The 20,120-nt window shown below is 32.3% G+C and overlaps 1 protein-coding gene across 9 annotated transcripts in view; it reads left to right on the forward strand.

Annotated features, from left to right (window-relative positions):
• Nucleotides 1–20,120, forward strand: part of LOC110467332 (calcium-activated potassium channel subunit alpha-1-like) — a 106,643-nt gene that overhangs the window by 77,109 nt on the left and 9,414 nt on the right. For 5 of the 9 annotated variants that reach the window (XM_021524432.1, XM_021524434.1, XM_021524436.1 and 2 more), the window contains 11 exons: nt 1,478–1,495; nt 3,282–3,414; nt 5,375–5,428; nt 10,203–10,235; nt 12,865–13,021; nt 13,748–13,972; nt 14,221–14,422; nt 14,966–15,064; nt 15,714–15,844; nt 16,607–16,801; nt 18,082–18,252. In XM_021524432.1, coding sequence (XP_021380107.1) covers nt 1,478–1,495; nt 3,282–3,414; nt 5,375–5,428; nt 10,203–10,235; nt 12,865–13,021; nt 13,748–13,972; nt 14,221–14,422; nt 14,966–15,064; nt 15,714–15,844; nt 16,607–16,801; nt 18,082–18,252 — 1,418 coding nt within the window. The remainder of the gene's footprint in view (nt 1–1,477; nt 1,496–3,281; nt 3,415–5,374; nt 5,429–10,202; nt 10,236–12,864; nt 13,022–13,747; nt 13,973–14,220; nt 14,423–14,965; nt 15,065–15,713; nt 15,845–16,606; nt 16,802–18,081; nt 18,253–20,120) is intronic. The other 4 variants (XM_021524435.1, XM_021524439.1, XM_021524441.1 and 1 more) reach the window with 1 other exon arrangement.

The following is a 20,120-nucleotide window of genomic DNA, read 5'->3' on the forward strand; positions in this document are numbered from 1 at the left end:
GGGGGGAGGGGTTCACATTTTAATTATGACTGTGTACTGTTACGGCATATTTTGCATATGCTATTGAATATTATTTACCTTATTTGGTATAACACTATACAACTTAGTTTACTAATGCCTGATATTCACTCGTCGTTACAAAGCTGCTTACATGAGCGTGACCGTCTCCAGTTTGAATATTTGCTTCAAGATAAGATTGGTTATATTGTATACTGGGAAACATTTGCCGTTCTCGCTCATCGTTGTGCTGGTAAATTCATCCTCATTTCGAATATTCATACTCATGCTTGATAGAGTATTTCTGCTGTGAAGGGCAAAATTAACTTTTGGCGAGTATGGATTTTTCTGGTGAAGGGCGGATATTTCACTTCAATGTTCCCTGGTATACAGTAGGCTCTTTGGTTAAGGTTTAAAGAAGAAAATGATGAGTCCGGTTTTTTTAATGTTAATAGCTAACCATACATTTAAAACAAAATGAATACAAAAGAGTAAAGTAACGTTCTTAGTGACTTATACAAATCGAAAATCGAAGAGTTCGAACTATTTAAGTAAGATTTGTAATTGCTTTAACAACTCAATCGAAAATCTGACTCATTAAAATGCATACAAGTTCTACTTGTTATCATATCCTTATTACAAACCATGTATGGTACAGAAACATAATTAAATATCAAATTCAAAACCCCTTAAGATTTGTAAGGATGATACCCATTTAACTCGATGCATATCTAATACAATTGAGGACAGGAAGCTCATATCTTTATCAAACTGAGATTAATATTGTCATGCGAAATATGAAAACTGAAAAAAAGCTGAACATGAGAGAGAAATGTTAATTTTATTCAGATATGAAATGGCAAAATTAAGAAAAAATGTTTCCGATGATGCAAATACCGAGGGTTAATCCTCACTTCTTATCGGACAATCCTGTAAGAATACCTTGTGATAAGAAATGAAGTTTTTGTACGATACTTTTGTTACTGTATATGATAACAAGAGAACAGTGTGGGATGCGTTTAAGCATGGTATAAGTTGAATGAATATCTTTCCGAACTGCTTGAAGGTATACTGTCACATTGTGCATGGGATGCTATGTTGAACGAAGGTATACATCTTATTAAATGTTATATTTATAGCAACATGTAAACATCATGTATATATATATATATATATATTCATGTTTAAGTAATGGTGGATAACCTAACGTATATTTACTCTGTGCATTTTGTAAAGGATTTGAAATATGTTTTCATCATTTCATCTTTAACGTTTAAGTGTCATTATAATATACTACAGAATCGAGTAATATAGTATTCTTTTTTTAAAGATATCATCTTTTTTTGTGAAGCAAAACTATTGCTTTCTCTCTACAAAGAAACGTTGTTAAGTAGCTACATTGCTCTGTATGAGAAATACAACTTTATCTCTTGCTTACCTGTGTACGATAGAAAATAACGGGCTATCTACCATGCTACAGGTACACCTGAATTCGAGCGTAAGTATTTAGATATGTCAGTATAATTGGTTTCCGTTTGAAAATAGTACATCGCTGTAAGGAAATGCATTTTCTTGGATGATTTGAAATAGCTACGTATTAACACTGAAATAATCAAAATTTTACCATATATTCATATTATTAACATGGAAGGGTTTTTTGTTTCAAAATTTATTTTCATCACATATTTTTAAGATATGAAATATATATAAACATATTAACACACAAAATTTCAACTGCAAAAACATATATTTAAATTTTAATTTCGTCACGTATTTTTATTTCTGTTAATGTCACAAGAAACAATACTTCTTCATTTTCTTCCCGGAATAATGTCTGGAATAATAAATGTAACATGCATTAATGGTGTACTTATGTTGCCTGGTAGCTTAGCTAGAATCACATATACAATGTATCCCTTCTAGTCCTACTAATATATGAAAAAATATTTTCGTGAGAAATTGAAATTGAAAAAATCACAATAAGATACATTTTGTGTGAATTGCATGGCTAAAGACATGTATCATGGCAAAAACATCGCATGACCAAAAAGATGTTTGAAGTAGAATGCTTCAATACGATTTCATCATTATGCAAAATAGAAACAAAAAAAGATACTTTCATTGTTTCATTTGTATTGGCTATAATACTTTATGTAGTTGCATACGTAGGATCGCCATACTGCTTCTCTGAATTTCATTTTAATGCTAAATATTTTAAACTTGATTGAGCGAGAAGTTCATTACATCAAAGTCAGCAGATGACAATAGACAAAAGGAAAAAGAAAACCCGACCTCCGGTTTTGCCGTTTAGCATACATATTCCTCGTACAAGTTTTGCAATTTTGAGAAGAAATGTGCTGCATATCAAACACTGCCATTGATTCCATTATCATAACTAATCATCAAGTTCTACAGAAACATAAACACCAACGACGAAAGCCAGCAATTGCGTTAGCATGTATTTTAATGCTGTCAACAGGTCGACGACGTCTCAATTTTATGGCAATGAAGTGCTTGTGTGTTGATATTTTGAAATGATTTTTTATGTCTCCTGACATCAAAATTTGTGCATGGTAAAAAGAATATAATATAAAATGCCAAAAACTAAACTTTTGCATAATAATAAATATTCTAGGGCCACTGGTGCAGTTTTAATTGATGAGAGTACAAACAGTACAATACCTACTGTATACTTAAATTTTGTGTTTTTAATTTTGTTTTATATAAGTTATCATCAGCAGAAAAAAATAAGGTCTACTGTTTTTAATTCTTATCTTTTTTTTTTTAACTTTCAAGCAGGGTTTTACTAATCATCTTATAGATAGTTTTCATTTTTCGATTGTTGCTATAATGCTTTATTTACTTCTATGCTAGTTTGTAAGTAAAATAAGCTATATAATATATATTATGTATATACTTGCATACTCTTAAATTCTCTGTTTCGAATAACAGACATTCACGTTTAACCTTATAGTGATATTGCCATTAGTTTAGCTATATTGTATGTATTTTTCCTTTCATGGAATTATATTGTAGGAATCTTAATTAGCAGGACACACTATTATAATATGTTTTAACGGACATTTATTTTTTCATTTTTCTCAGAAAGATCGCTTTCCTTAGAAGTTAACTTGTTTCAGTTGAACGTTTTTCAGTATTTTGCTGAAAATTGGAGAAAGGCTTTCTTATGGATAAGTTATTTCCAGTCTTTCAGTTCATGAATGTGCTGTTGAATTAAAACTCCGTATAAAGCATGTATTGACTATTAACCTTTTTGTAAACAGCCGCTAATCCAATGCTTACTCAGAAAGACCGAAAAATGTCAAATACATTCAAGAACAAACTCGGTGAGGGAGGAGGCTCGGCTGCAGGGGGAGGTGTTGGAGGCGGTGGTGGTGCCGCATCCGTTGCTGCTGGGTAAGTGTATAAAAAGCTAAACTTAGCCCCGCCCCCAACATTCCTGTCAACATGTCAGCGCCCTCTGTGAGTGATGTTGTATAATTAATTGTCCTCCTATTGGATACATTTGATACTTTCTGACCTCTGTTTGTATGTGAATCCCTTGCAACTTCCTTTGTAAATCAAATTACTTCTTTTGTGTACAATTTAGACATATCAAGAAGTGACTTGATTGTTTTGGGCTCCAATGCTCAAAGCCTGATTTACTTGTATGGACTTCGAAAAATCCTATATGAATTTTACTGTACACTCGAATTAAACGTCCATCATTGGTCTTGTACCAATTATGAATTTAGTACTTGAATGTGTTATTGTGTCTTCATTAAGACAACATGTCTAAATTGCAGTGATAAGATGAGTTAAATGTCTTATTATTCAATTGCAGTGATAAGATGACTTAAATGTCTTATTATTCAATTCCAGTTCAATTGTCAGAAATAAATGTCTTAATTCCATTGATGAGATGGCTTTGATTTGTTATCATTCAATTTAAGATCAATTGCCAGAACAACAAAAAAATAGAACTGTTTATTTAAAAGCTAAACGTACTATATATCCTATTACTAAATATTATCAATGTTCTATAAATACAAGCAAAGCAGGCTTATAACATTCCCAAGCCCACAAATAATATATTTTGTTCTATATTTAAGTACTTATATTTGAGACAAATATTAAGATATGCACATTGAATAAAAATGAGCGATTACTTTTATATGATACGTGGATAAATTGAACAGATGAATTGGATGGTAACGACTCGAAAATGATCAAATCACAAAAAGTAACTAAAATGCAAACGGAAGCCACCATTCCTTATCGATATTCCGTCTTTTTGTATTGCAGAGTTATCTGCTCTCGTGAGGAGGTATTGATTGTTACGTCATTTGTTTCTGAGAGTAACGTCATCAATTTTTAGAAAACGACGTAATTTTCTCACACAAACCAATGACGTTTCAACCAATACCTGCTCACAAGAGAAGATAACTCTGCAATACGCAAAGACGGAATACTACATGTACGTATTATGTTTTAACATAATTTTCAAAGAACAATTCATGTAGAAAAGATGTTTTTGATACTTATGACACAAGTCAGTAGACACTGTTTTTGAGTGATTTTAATCTTGATTGAGGCGATAGTGCATGTGGTTTGAAGCATGATTTGAATACAATTTAAACAGTGTTACATGAACAGTGTCTACTTTATTGTGTTTCAACAAACTTAACGTTTACAGCAGAATTGTTTTGATCATACAACAAATAAATCAAGCTATTGTCTTCACGAGATGTACTCATAATTGCAGAGTAAAAGAAATCTCGGAAAATGGTTTAATGGAAAATTTAAAAAAAAAATGCATTCATAATTATCTTTTAACAGCACGGCGTCGATGAATATCAGAAATAGTTGATGTAATTAGAAATTTTGTCATGACATCCTTGAAGTTTGATGAACGCTTTGTGCGAAATTCGTCAACAGATGCAGTCAATTCAAAATGAATTTTGCGATGAATTTTGTTAATTTGTTCAAGTAAAATACATATGAAATTGATTTTACCAGCCAATGTATAACTTCCAAAAGTATGATTGATGGAACCAGGTCACAAACAGATCTAAAAAATAAATTACGAATACGATACTGCACGACTCATCAAAGTTCAAAGACCTTTGCATCGTTTAGTAAATAGAACATCTGTTTTAACAAAATGGGACTATTTTATTTAATAGTTGAAAGAAAATCTAAAACGTGAGAACATAAATTACCATACTGATTTTCTTCCTACTGGAACAAAAGAGGTAAACCAGGTGATATGACAGACGTACATTTTCCCACAATTCTTTGGACATCTTTTCAGTGTTGATGAAGGAAAAGTGGTAGAAGAGAAAGTTATGAATTTATTTTCATTCTCCTTTTCTAGAGGAGAGAAGCAATCTACAAAAAGCACCTCCTTAAAAGGGCCGAGACTTGCTATGTAAAAAGTCTTCCATTATCTGCATGACCGTCAGTTACAGTTTTTTGTTTTCAATTTGAAAATGAGAAAAAATGTATGGGATTTACAACTCTGTACTTTCTTAATGAAACACCAAATCAATATTTCAAATATTCGTAAGAATATCCCAAAATGTAATCAAGATAAGCATCACTTTTTTTCTCCATTAAAACTTTTTTCTTGTAATTCTTGAAAACTAGAATTCGTTTAACTTTCTCTCAAATCTGAGATATAAATCAATCAGAAATGTTGATTGTTAAAACGGAGTTGATATTAAAGTATTTACATCTGATAAATACTTATATTTTCCTCTTTTCACGGAGTGTACATGTAAGTCCTATACAATCTGTTAAATTTAGAAAGTATTCAGAAATGTTAAGGCCTGGCAGCATTTTTGATTGATCCTTTTTGAAAACTAATCTGCGTTGGTACATGCAATATACAGTTTGTTTGATACTAAACCAGATGGACAATATAAAAATCTATAAAATATCCAGAAGAGGAAATTGTCTCAGTTAAATTATGTAAAAAAGTAGAAAACTAAATATTATATAATGAGTACTATTGTCGGAAAAGGAAATTATTTCTTATTAGGATAGGAGTTCATAATGAGAATGAAATTTCTTAATATGTATTTCGGTATAATATACATCTTGAAGTATATACATATATTCTTTTTTGGAACCGGATTGCACAAGGATCAGAGACGAATCTTAATTATGTTGATACTAATGGCATGTAACAAGTCAAAAATTATATATGTATATATATATATGGACGATCTGAAAAATTTGTTTTTATTCTATATATATATATATTGATTGTGTGCATTATTGTTCATGTACTTTTATTTGCATAGACAAACAAATGTTATTGGATCCAGATATGTATTCTTCGTTTTGCTTAAACACTGCTCAATGATTTTAAATAGCACTGGTGACTGGAATAGAAGTAAAATGCTCAGCATATGGTAAAATGATCTGGAAAGGACCATGACCAAAACACAGGTAAACTGGCTCTGCTGTGTACCACAGGTGGTCACCCTAGCATGACTGATGATGGTTATGAATGGGGATTTGCCCTGAGAGCAACAATAAAAAATAGGAGTTAAATAAATCAGACAGGAGTAAACTTAAACAATCGGGAGTACTTTAAATTGTCAGGGGGTCAATAACTATTCCAGGAGTAAAATAAAACATACATGGTAAAAGATAACTCCTTCCCAGATTCGTTTATTCCTTTTTAGGTTATTTTACTCCTGTCTTTTTATTTTACCCCCTTCCAGATTATGTAACCCTCTTCTGAGTATTTCACTCCTTTTCTAGTCACCAGTGTAGACAGTCATCTATTCTATACTTGACTTCCTTTGATGGCTATAACAGTGAAGTTTTATCTAAAACTATTCTTCACTTCAAGTTTGGATACTAGTCATTTTTAAAAATGGATTTCAAAATAAAATGCATATTGATATTCTCTAAAATGTATACCCAAGGATACTGTATCGGAGTAAACAGTTATTCGATTTCGGCTATAAGGATCTTGAAACTATTTTACTTAGTTGATTAGTCATAGAATGAAAAAAATAGATATATGAAGCAGTGTCATTTACTTTCGGAACGCTGTTTCTTTAAAAAGAAAAACCCACACAGACATTAAAGGTGAAATCACCTATGTGTAACTTACATTCATCTTTCTGGATCCAAGACCTTTGTGTTGTTATCATTATATACTATTAGTTACTTATCGGATGACATTGACGCTATATGCTAGCACATAGGAAACAAAACATGTGTTGTGTTGTTTTAAGGTAGCCGTGTGGTCGATGTCAGCTTGATATATAGGCATTGCAGAAATTTATTATAGGGGAGACAACTCGTTTAATTGTTTAAGGCAAGAAAAGCATACAGATCGATCAGCTGTCATTGACCCAGTATGCTCAGTCTGCCTCACAGATATATAGTGTATATATCAGTGAAATTTATCGTACTGTCAAACTCATTAGCATCGTTAAGTGTCATTTGAAATGCCGGATTAACTATTGTCATAATTAGTATTTATTAAACAGTATGGCAAATATTATATTTCATATCTGCTTCCATAGCTGTGTTGTAAGCTTATGGATGTGTCGATTATTTGAAAATCGATTGAATTCTTATGGCTGTAGATATATTTAAATATATATAAGTTTCGCTTAGAAATGAGTTTTACCGTGGTGTAGTGATAGTAATTTGCGGTGTGCTGTCCTTTGGTTTTTGATCATGGTACAAATAATATTCGAAAATATTTTTAAGTTCAATGAGTTTATATAGAACAAAAATCCAAACCTTGATTTAAGATAATCTTAAGGCTAAATTAATATTACCTGGATGTTGTTGTTTTAGAAAAGAAAAGGGAATAAAGAAAAGGAAAAAGAGTGACCTAAACGGGTATTGAGAAATATATATCTTAAACTGAGTTGATAGTCTGAAAATCACTTCTCTCTGTATTCACTACTCATTACCTACCAAACTGCTGTCGCTCTAATCAAATGGAACACTACACACTATCACACACTTGTACTAATACATACAAAGATGGAAATGCATTGTTTGAGTCAAAAAATTCATTAATAAAATTGGGTTGGTTAGAAATGGTAAGTTACACAGATCAGACACACGGGGCTGTTTAACGTGTTTATGTCAATGCCGTCTTTTTATCTTAATGTATGTCTCATGAAGAGAATCTTTGAAGATGAAAATGCAAGTCAAAGCAACAAAACGGCTTCATATGTATTCGGCATTCTAAATTGTATGCAGCTTTGGTGGGTAGGTATAGTGTTTCTTTCATTATCCCGATCAATGGTGCATGGATTAATTTAGTAGACACTGGTGATGGGGAACGTAGTGCCACTAATATAAAGGTTAATGAAGTTGCCATGAGGTTTACTAGATACATCTATGAATTATTTAGTGAGCATATGCATAAAAGTAAATAGGAAACCAAAAATAAATTAACAATTATTAGACCGAAAGGGAGATTTTGCTAAATTAAGTCAAATCAATTATAAAGTATTTAGGGTACAGTGAGAAAATGAGGTATTTAAGTCATTTTGGTAATTTAGATCATAACAGCATAATAGTTGGCAGGGGAAAGCATTGGAACTTTAATTGTATAAATGAGGTTATATGTAAGGTCCAAAATAAAATGAATTTTAATTTCTATTCAGAAAAACAGTATCCAAACTTTTTGTAAGTTAAGTCACTGAACAAATATATAGGGGACAGCATTTTATTACTTTGATTAATTGAGAAGGTTACTGAAGGCTTCTATTTCCGGTTTGGTGAAACGTTTTACTTACTCAACATATATGTGTGCTGCATCAAGTTGAAGTATCATATATTTTTCCAAGGACATCTGGATTTTTTTTCAAATGAATTTATCGTGTTTTCCGTATTCCGTCTTTGCATATTGCAGAGTTATCTTCTCTTGTGAGCAGGTATTGATTGTGACGTCACTTGTTTGTGAGAGTAACGTCATCAATTTTTGAGAAATCAACGTAATTTTCTCACACAAACCAATGACGTAACAATCAATACCTGCTCCCAAGAGAAGATAACTCTGCAATGCGTAAAGACGGAATAATGTATGTGATATTATGAATATAGTTATATATCCATCGTAGTTACTGTACATAAAACTATAGAAACGTTTAACAAAGCATGACGTATGCATGGCATATGATTATATTGTGAAAACAAACAAATAATAAATAATTAAGGAACATATGATAAATATTTTGTCCGTACATGTACTAGTAATTATTATTAGTAGTTGTTTCTGGGTATATTATTGGATAAGAACGATCAACTCTTTACTAATTTTTTCTCTTATGTTTGATTGATTTCAAAAATCTTATATGATTATATTATAGTGATCAACATTAATTGTGTATGTATTATGTATGTCCTCCGTAGTCACTAGGCAATAGACTTAAGTAGATACGGAAAACAGCAACAAACATTACTGAAATATATCATAACTGAGGTATCAATAGAAACCATACCGGTTGATAATTAACTATACTGATGCGTGAAACGACTTTAACTTTGTTCTGAAGGTTTGTTGAGGAGGAATAACTACATTAACTGATTATTGATCCCCTAATGTTATACCCCCGGGATAAATCCATCATTTTAACACCATTTCAAAAAAGTGTTTACCTGTTAAATGGGAATGCCATAATTAAGCCAAAGGATTAAAAAAAAAAGGACAAACTGGACCTGCCGTCATAAGTGCTAGCAAAACAATTATGGATTATCTGTTAAATATTATTAAACTTTATAATGTCGATAGGTATCAGGTTGTATGTTTTTGATTGTAAGGAATTAAGCGAAACATTTGAATGCATGTCAATTGCTCTAGTAAGAGAGTTGATAATGTTATGTGATACGATATTTTGCAGGCAATGAAATGATCGTTATAGTAACGTCTCCTTATATAACGTCAAGAGATTTTTAAAATGCTCCTATCTTGCTTCTTTCGTGCTTTGTCTACATGAACATCTACTGTAGATAAGCTACACTTTGCTATTAAAATATTACTAGGCGAAATCTTGTTTACTTGTCTTCATGCAACATTCTCCAGAAAAGACAAGACAAGTAGTTCTTATATTGCATACGATATTTTTATTTACAGTGCAGATATTAATGTAGAATATTAATATTGTATTATTATGGTTGATTAATGCTAAACATTCTGTTGTACCTTGAACCGACAGGGCTTTAGCGACACTCTGGTCAAAGACAAAAGAGTAAGATATCCACGCCCTTTGTCCAGTTTGACTGGACAATTGAGCTGTCCAGTCCTTGTCACATGCACAATGCAAATAATACTGTCTTTTCATCTCCTAATTCTCGTCTGCTAAGAACAGACAGTAATCAATTCTATGAAGCAGATTCTGTATTTCAACACTATTACAATTTTCTAAGAATATTGTTTGACCATTCAGCCGGACAATGTTTTGCCAATTTAATCATACTAGTTGCCAATTTTACCAGACCCATTATGTTTTTTAATGGGTTTTTTTCGGGTTCGGAAAAAAATTCAATGAATTTAAAAGGGATAAGGACCACATTGACGGAACACTTGAGTCTTTGGTGTGAAATGTTGAATCTGAAACATAGAATATTTTTTCCTGTATCAAGACGAAGTTTTCTTCGAAGTACCCATAAACAGGTCATCTCGACTGTATTAAATGCCGGTACTATTTCGCACGTCATTATGTTATTAATTTTGTCATTTTATTGATATGTCGTTTAAATTGGATGTTATTAAAGCAGAAATCAGGCAAAAACATCATACGAATTAAAAACCGTAAACCTGTTAAGGGTATGAGAAAGAAAACTGTTATATGTCGAGATAAACTGTTATATGTCGAGATAAACTGTTATATGTCGAGATAAACTGTTATCAAATGTGAAAACTCATTATATCACAACAAGGTGTACAGGTTTCCTTTAAGTCTATCTTCGTCTTTGTTATTGACATCTTGCATGCATCTCATCTTTTCATATCAAATGTCATTACATTCACTGATAACGGTCTAGGAATATTACTGGTTAAGTTACTTGCATGTTTTAGCCATGCAATAGAATATTTATATTTTTTTAAAAATAGCACATATGATTACAAATGTAGTTGTAGTTGGCTAATTCATGCGTTCTTTTGAGGCGTAACAATAAAAATAAACTATTTAAGGCAAACATACGAAGATAAAATAGTATCAGCAGTAATATTTGGTTATATTTAACCGTTCTAAAGAGAGAAACTTTTTTTTTATAAAATTCAATAGTATAAAATACAAGAGTGATCTGGATTTCCCTATATGAATTTAAAAGGAAGACTAACGTTAAATTATTTATTTTGAAACAAAAATAATTTAAAATGAATTTTTTAACCTCCTTCACAACAGAATGCATTTTAAAGCGGATTATTTTCCTTGCATGCCTTTGTTTTTTGAAATAAAAAATCATATTGTCATTTAGTGAGTAAAATTGTGATCGAAAACTAGTAAAATAAATTACTGGTAAAATTTATAAACATTTATATAATTTGTAAACAAATTAAGGAAAATAAGTGCGATTGGTTTCTCAGATAAAAACTCCTTATTTGTTGAGTTTTGCAATTTAACTTTGACAATTTTGAATTCCATGAAATTAGTTTAAGAATCATTTTATGATTCTTAATTACTTAAGAGCTTTCACCCCTTTTGACCAAGACTAAAAATCACATCAAAATCAATACTACCTAGCTTGGAAGTAATACTGTTTTGTCAAAATACTGATAAAAACAAATATGTTAAGATTTTTGATATTTTCCTAGCATGACGAATTATGGTTATGTTTATATATTATTCTTTATTTGAATAGGCACTTTCCCGTTACTGAATGCCAAGCACTAAAACACAAAAATTACGGAATGTGACTTGAAAAACTTTCGTTCAGTTATTAGTTTTTGAATATGTAGCTTGTTTCTACATTGTATATCATTTTCACTGAATGGAGAAGACTTGCTAACTATTTGCATAAATGATACATTATTGCACTTTCCGATTGTATCTAAAATCGCATTAGTAGAAGCATGCATGTTTTACATAATTTTGTGCATAAACAGACAAAGTAATTTTTCCTGCATGCCTTTTAAATTTCACTCAATTTTTTTTCCCTTTCACGATTTACAAAATTAGTATAACTGTGAAAAGTAGTAACAGTTGTAACACATAATATTTATTTCATTTGATTTACTAGATGATAATTGATAGATGATTAAAATAATAGATTGTGTTTATATGCAACTTTTTATCTGTTTACGTGCTCTTTTAAATGATTCCTTTTACTTTGATTTTAACACTCTAGTAGGAACATAAAGAAAGCACTTGCGGAAATTGTGAATTTTCTGATTTCGTAGCTTTCACTTATAGTCATTAAACCCTGTAGTAAGAATATTGTCTTTAAAATCCCAACCTTGAATATTATATGAAGCACAACCAAATTCACTACGTTTATATCTAGCACATTCACTGTATAGAACGATTATGGTAAACGTCTTGAAATTAGTTCACTACTTATCCAATATTTTGTAATTGTATTCATTTTTTTTCTGTCGTTGACAGCACATTAAATGTTTTGATTTTGATATTTCCACTTTCTATATGGAATTTGGAGTTCTACACTTTTAGTATATAACAAAAAAATAAAAGTGTCTTCCAAATTTTGATATTTTATAAGTAGCTTTTTTTAACGAGTTTATAAGGTTTTTTTCTAAAAAAAAATCAGTAGTTGTGCAAAATTTTAGGGCATTTACCGTATTGAGTGTATTTATGTGAGAGAATAACTTTCATATATCCCTATCTAACTGACAACTGTGTTTTGCGTTACCAGGCCTCAAAGCCCCAGTAAAGCTACACTACCACCTCTGGAAAGTGGCAAAGAATCTATCTGGCCGAAGGATGCTGGTCCCAGCGAGGAACCACGCAAGTTTGACTCCACTGGCATGTTCCATTGGTGTCAAGCTCGACCTCTGGAAGATGCCTTAATGGTATGAACGTTTGACTTTGATATTTTAAGCGTAACATTTATGCTTAATAAATGTTTATAATAAGTAAAATGTCGTTGACCTTAGGAAAATTGATAATTTCTCATAATTAATTTAAAAAAAAAGTTTTGGATAAGTTTTTCTTGTATAATGCCCTTTGAAAACTGAAAAGTAAATGCTTAGCCTTGTTACCTTGTTAAACCAACCATGTAATTAATTCTCCTTTAGAAAAAGGTGGAAAATGCTGCAAGAAAATATTTGGATTGTTAAATGTAGTTGACGCATAGCGTATAGATCTTCAAGGCTTATTAAGTACCTTTATGACACCATGACCAGTGAAAATTACTGTTTCGTCTTAAACTAAAGTTTGTCACTCTGACAGTGTGGTCAATTGTATTAATGTTTGCTTTGGCAAGTTTTATGGATGCCGTCATGATATCACAAGGAAGTATGCTATCTTTTTTGTATGCTGTGAAGGTCGATGTTTTCAATTGTTCTCATTCGTGTGCCTTATGGTTTTGTTGTCACTACCCGAGTTCTTGTTTTGAGTGCGTGGCATTACTTTTACCTAGAAGCAGAAGACGCTTACCCTTATCTTATCCTCCTTGTACCCACGGGTCTCCACGTAACTGTTGGATTTGTTCATATTTTGCCATTGTTTTATCGATTCACTGCTCTGATTAAGGTTTCGTTGAAATTTTGATATTCTCTTGTTGTGTTTTCCTGTAGGACCGAGATAAAGCTTCAGTGACAGTGCTGTGTAATCATGTGGTGGTTTGCTTGTTTGCGGACGCAAATTCCCCGCTGATTGGTATGAGGAACCTAGTGATGCCTCTGCGAGCCAGTAACTTCCACTATGCAGAACTCAAGCACGTTGTGATCGTAGGTAATTTAGACTACCTACGGAGGGAATGGAAAACACTACAGAATTTTCCCAAGTTGACCGTTCTGCCCGTAAGTAATTCTTCAACTTTAATGTGACCTATCTTTGCGTAAAGCTAGATACCTGTTTTTTAAACTAACATTTCATCAGAAATTAAGATTTTTAACAAGCACTTTTAAACAAATAGAGCGATTTATTAAATTGTCATTATAATTTTTTCGTCTTAATAATTTTAATTGAGTAGTCATTCAATAAGTTTTAGTGTATACAATACTTTTCATCAGTAATGAATATATATGATGTCCTTTCGTTCTTGCAGGGGTCTCCTTTAAACCGTGCCAATTTGAGGGCAGTGAATGTTAACCTCTGTGATATGTGTGTGATCGTCTCGGCCAAAGACAAGAACCTTGACGACCCTCACCTTGTGGACAAAGAGGCTATTCTGTGTTCACTAAACATCAAAGCCATGACCTTTGATGACAGTATAGGACTGCTTCAGGCCTCAGCCCAGCCTGGTGCAGGTGTGTTGAAGGACTATTTAGACTCTGTTTTCAATTTTAAATGTGTCATTAGCCTCTTTGACTGTTCTTATCTAATCAAGTCTGTTTCTTATCATGTACCAGGACGAAATCCTCGATAAAGTGCTAAACATTTTACATCTCATTTAGCAGACTTGACCTGTTCAAAGATTTAGCTTAACCATAGCGTGGATACATATGACTTAGATATGTTCCGGTAATCTCTGTCAAGTTTTAAAGAGCAACTTACTAATTTAGCCACTGACTGTTATTATTGTATTGTTGTTGGTGGTGGTGGTGGTGCTATATTTGCAACTTTATTATATCATGCATGTTATGAACTATCCTTTTATTGGACATAATGATATACTGAATTAGAAAGAAAAAATACACAATATATAAATTATGCATAAAAATGTATTCATTTAGTTATTTTTATTATTTGTTATTAAATTCCAATATGTGTTGTATCAGCACTGGTATCTATACAAATACTTATTCAGGAGAACAATGTAAGTAGAATGATGTTGTATATTTTGTATCCAGGTTTTCTTCCTCCTGGTTTCTCACCGATGGGCAGTCCAGCAAAGCTGGCTCGACGAGGATCTGTTTGTGGTTCCAACGTCCCTCTCATCACTGAACTGGGTAAGTATACCTGCAAAAGTGTTGAAACTAGATCAGGTCAGCGTTTAACTGTCCAGAAGTAAACCAGCACAATCGTTTTAAGGTATATCCATTACACACCGTGCATTTTATTTCATGTTCTTTTCGAGATAGGGTAATGGTTGATGTGTACATTATCTAAACAGTTGCCATATTAAGTGTTTCATTTGCATATTTCAATGCAGTTTTTACCAAATTTTCATTTAAGAGGAGAGAGAAAATGAGGTGGTCATTATGTATGTGCGTGAGATTTTAATGCTCTACTCTAGGGTGCAAATTCGGTGTCAAAACCTTGACAAAAAGTCGGTTCTGATCCACATTCTACACCTTCGGGTAGATATACATATCCCAAATACCCACATATGATAGACTCTATGAATCCCCCATACTGACATATTGAAGATTATATTAGGCGTTTGGCAGTTTGATGCATCCGGTATTGGCTTTTTACACAAGGAACGCCAACATAAAGAATGTTTTTACAACGATTGTCCAATTATTCTTATTAATTCCTAACAAGGCGCAGTATATGTGTTTGTCGTAATATCGCTGCTTGGCTTGACACAACGTTTTGCTAATCCAGGCACGAAATTAAACATTTTAATTAATGGTGTAAAATCTGGTTTTCCAGCGAATGACTCCAACGTTCAGTTCCTCGATCAGGATGACGAGGATGACCCCGACACAGAATTATACATGACGCAACCTTTCGCCTGTGGCACGGCGTTTGCTGTCAGTGTGCTCGACTCCCTAATGAGTACGGTAAGACTACTGTTTACACAATCGATCAATAACTAGTTAATTTGCATTATCACCAGGTTAATAATTCAACAGAATCAGTTTCGTTCCATGATGGTTTGCGTTAAGGAGGAGGAGCATATCGATTGCCTATAACTTAAATTGCAAACAAATGTCGCCCTCTTATGAACGTAATCACTTTAAACTACACGAAGAAAAAAAGGCCATAATGAAGTTGTTGCGATGTTGACCGCTGTCTCCAAATGTTTAGCGGTCCATTTTTGAAACTGTTGCTTATTGGAAAGGACTTGACACAATTCCTTGTCGCATTTTGCAGACTTTCTTTTGTTCGAGGATTTCATCATAGCGACGGTGTGTCGATAACGACGTCATGAACATGTAAATTGTTGCTTTGGTGCAAACCATAAAAACCTGTCCACCCTAAAACCATTTACATTGATGATGTAATAGGTGTATAACGACACAAATAACAATCTCGAGTTTATGTTTCAGAGTTGAATTAAATATCTAAAAATTCTTCTGGTTTTTTTTTTAACGATGACAAAATAATTGAATATAGAATGTATTGTAAATGACAACAGTCACTCTAGATTAAAACTTGTAACGAATGTAGATACAGAAAACAATATTTATAGACATAGAGTATCACATATTGATTACCAAATTATTATCAAACCTACAAGCCATCGGTGAGGGTTTTTTTCTGAGTTAAATTATTTGATAAAGTTGCTATTTGTTGTAAAACTAATTTTGATATTCTTACAGAGTTACTTCAATGATAATGCCCTGACTCTGATCCGGACGCTCATCACGGGCGGAGCGACTCCGGAACTGGAACAGATCCTAGCGGAAGGGGCAGGAATGAGGGGAGGTTACTGTACTCCAAATGTCCTGTCCAATCGCGACCGATGTCGGGTCGCCCAGGTGTCGCTGTTTGACGGACCTCTAGCTAAATACGGAGTAAGTATTAAAATACTAACAAAACATATTATGTTCTAGCCTTCTCAAAGATGACCGGGTTTAATTCCCATTTTTTTATATTTAACAATCGTAGTGCCTAACAAAGTTTGTATTAGCAATCCTTTGAAACAGACTGTAAACCTGAAGTCCATCCATCAGTTTATCAAGATGTGGTTCAGAGATAGGTCAAAAATTCTTCGCTTAATTAACAAAGACAAAGAAAATTATTCAGTAATGTTTTTAAATTATAGCGCCCGAAAATCTTTTAATGGCAATGTTTCCAAACTGACTATCAACTGGAAGTCCACTCATCAGTTTATCAAAATACAGTTTATAGTAATAACGAATAAACACACTTAGCCATCTTCAGTGCTTGTTTCTTCGCTTGCATCTCAAACGACCAAGAAATGTATTCTGTAAATATCGTTTTACTTATTTTAACTAAATTAGGCTCACTTTCAATTCAAATGGGTGGTCGGGTGGTCGGGTGGTCGGGTGGTGCAGTGGATAGCGCACTTGCCTTTCACCAAGGCGGCCGGAGTTCGATTCCCCGATCAGACGTGAACAGGTTTAGGGTCACCTGCCCGACCACGTGGGTTTTCTCCGGGTACTCCAGTTTCCATGAGTTTCCTTCTTATTTTTGTTCACTGCGTTTACGAATAACGGGATATCATTAACGGTAAATTATAGAATTAGCATTGGATACGTCCCGAATTGTTTGTCATTTTCGTTTTTTAATACTCAAATGCCCGAACAACTGTTATTTTGTAAAATGCATGGCAAGATGAATGAAACAGGTATATCATTGAATTGCAAATGTGAATATGATTTTGTTTTATTTAATGATACTTATGACTATGAGAATGATTGTAGTGGCCTTATTTGAAAACATCATATTAAAAATTGTCTTTGAGAGACCAGTCTTATATTTTCGTAAATTATTCATAAGCTTCATTGTACCAAAGATTGATGAAGTACACTTTTAATTTGATTTAAAAACGTTGCATTAAAAAAGTACTTTGTTTTATAAATGAATTGTATGCTCAATGGTACATACAATACACATTCCATAGACTAAAAATAGTCACCTACAGATTTATAATGCTTAAACGTATTTGGTGTTCAACACCGACCAGTGAACTTCATACGAGGGTTGTATCATGCATTGATAAATTGAAATTTTGAGTTGTGCAATCTATATTATTTTATTGAAATGAACTTAATTTAACAAATAATTGAAATCTTTGATTTGGTAATTCATTCGTTGGTTATCTTTGCAGGATGATGGTCACTATGGAGACCTGTTCGTGAATGCATTACGGCGTCATGGGATACTCTGCATCGGTTTATATCGATTCCGGGACACAAGCGACTCCCATTCTAGCCCCTCATCAAAGCGATATGTGATCACAAATCCTGCTGAGGACTTCGCCCTCCTCTCAACAGATCAGGTAATGACGGGCAAATCCAACTAAGAAAATTGTTTTCTAACATTGTCGGTGTAACAGCATTTCAGATATACTGTCACATTTTCCACATATTTCATCTTCATATTGTCAATATTGTTTTTCCATTTCTTTTTTTGCACATATCATGCATTTTATTCTTAATAATACTTTATAATACACTTTTTTTTCAATAGAATTTTTTCTTATATTTTTTTTTTTATTTCTATATCAATTATCATGCATTGCGGAAATCTTTCCCCGTGACCCTTCCTATTTTGGTATCCATTGTATATTAAATAGATAATATGCTATGGGGCTTAAATTTTCCTAATATTATTTTTAACACTAATTTCTTTTACATTTCGATAATGCAGATCAATGTGCAGTTTTATCAATTCTAATATAAATGAATTTGTGTAAAAGAAAGTATTTCAAATTAGCTCATGGTGATCAATCTAGTTAAATCTTGTTGTATCATCTAAAAATCAGTCACCTGTAGAAACAAATTTATTTGAAATTGAGCAGTACAGTCTTCGATATTCCTTTCATTTCATCGATTTTTTTCAAGAGATGATAAATAAATAGGATTGAACAACAGACAACGCCTCTATCAGTTTTTCTTCTTTATGTCTTTGTTATTGAACGTCATCAAAATTTTCATTAATTTTCGTATATGGAAAAAGGTAAATTTTGAAATTGAAACCCATAATCAGATTGATATTTATTAATTTCTTATTGGCTGCATTTGTTACACGGTAGGGAAGGTGTGGGTCATGGGTTAGGCGTTCCTCTATCTCTTTATATCCACTCGTTTGATCTAAAGTTTGAGCATTATCATACATCTTGCATATCACACATCTTTCAGTTATTCACGGTGTTCACCAAATGGTCTTAATATTTCATGTAGCTTTCAAAACATTTATTAAGAAGAGAAAAATCGGAAATTTGAGTGTAAATAATGATGTCAAAGCAATATATATATATATATACAAGTGCATGAACAATTACGTATTACATTTTCTAACAAAATATCTCGTTTTTTCTGTCATTAACTCTTATAAGGAAAAGTCTTAAATACAATAACATTGTTCTAGATTTGAAAAGGGAGTAAATAAAGGGTTTTAAGTGGTTGCTTATTTTTTGTTCAACATTTGCTCAAAACATGTATTTTATCGATGTCCCTATGTAGCTCAATTTATGTTAACGTTAATTTTACAGAAAGGTGAAATAAAATCTTTGCAGTAAAAACAAAATTACACTCCAATTTGATTTTGTCTTGCTCACCACAATGTAATTGTTTATTTATGAACAATTTATCCTTCGTAACCTTCTTACACCATGCATGGAACGACCACTTAGTTGAATTAAGATAATGTAAATAACAAATTTAATTATTCAGACCCTGCAAACAAACAATCATAACCAACGAACAATTTATGTTCGATTGGTTCGAAATCATGCAATATACACAGGCTATGAACCCTGTTTATTGAAAAGCGTAGTATCTGATGTCATTGCAATTTGGTTAATATTGTTCCTACAAAGGAATTTTGTATTCTATCAAAAAAAGGATTCAAATCCCAAATAAAAAAAAATCAACCCTTTTCTTTACTTTCCGCTTCTTTATCCTTAAATCTCACCCTTGTATTTCCTATAATAAAAACCAAATCCTTTCCTATAAAGTACATCACGACAATCAAACATTTTTCAAATCCTGTGATATGAAAGATAAATTATATGGTCGTTTGAATACATGGAATATATCATTAAAAGAATCCATAATGTTTTATTTGTATTATAATTTGACAGATTTTTTAATGCGTAAATAAATATTGATTTACATTTAATACACTTTCATCGAGAAGTCATTT

This window comes from Mizuhopecten yessoensis, unplaced genomic scaffold, assembly GCF_002113885.1.
Source record: "Mizuhopecten yessoensis strain PY_sf001 unplaced genomic scaffold, ASM211388v2 scaffold11171, whole genome shotgun sequence".
In the NCBI taxonomy this organism is placed as follows: domain Eukaryota; kingdom Metazoa; phylum Mollusca; class Bivalvia; order Pectinida; family Pectinidae; genus Mizuhopecten; species Mizuhopecten yessoensis.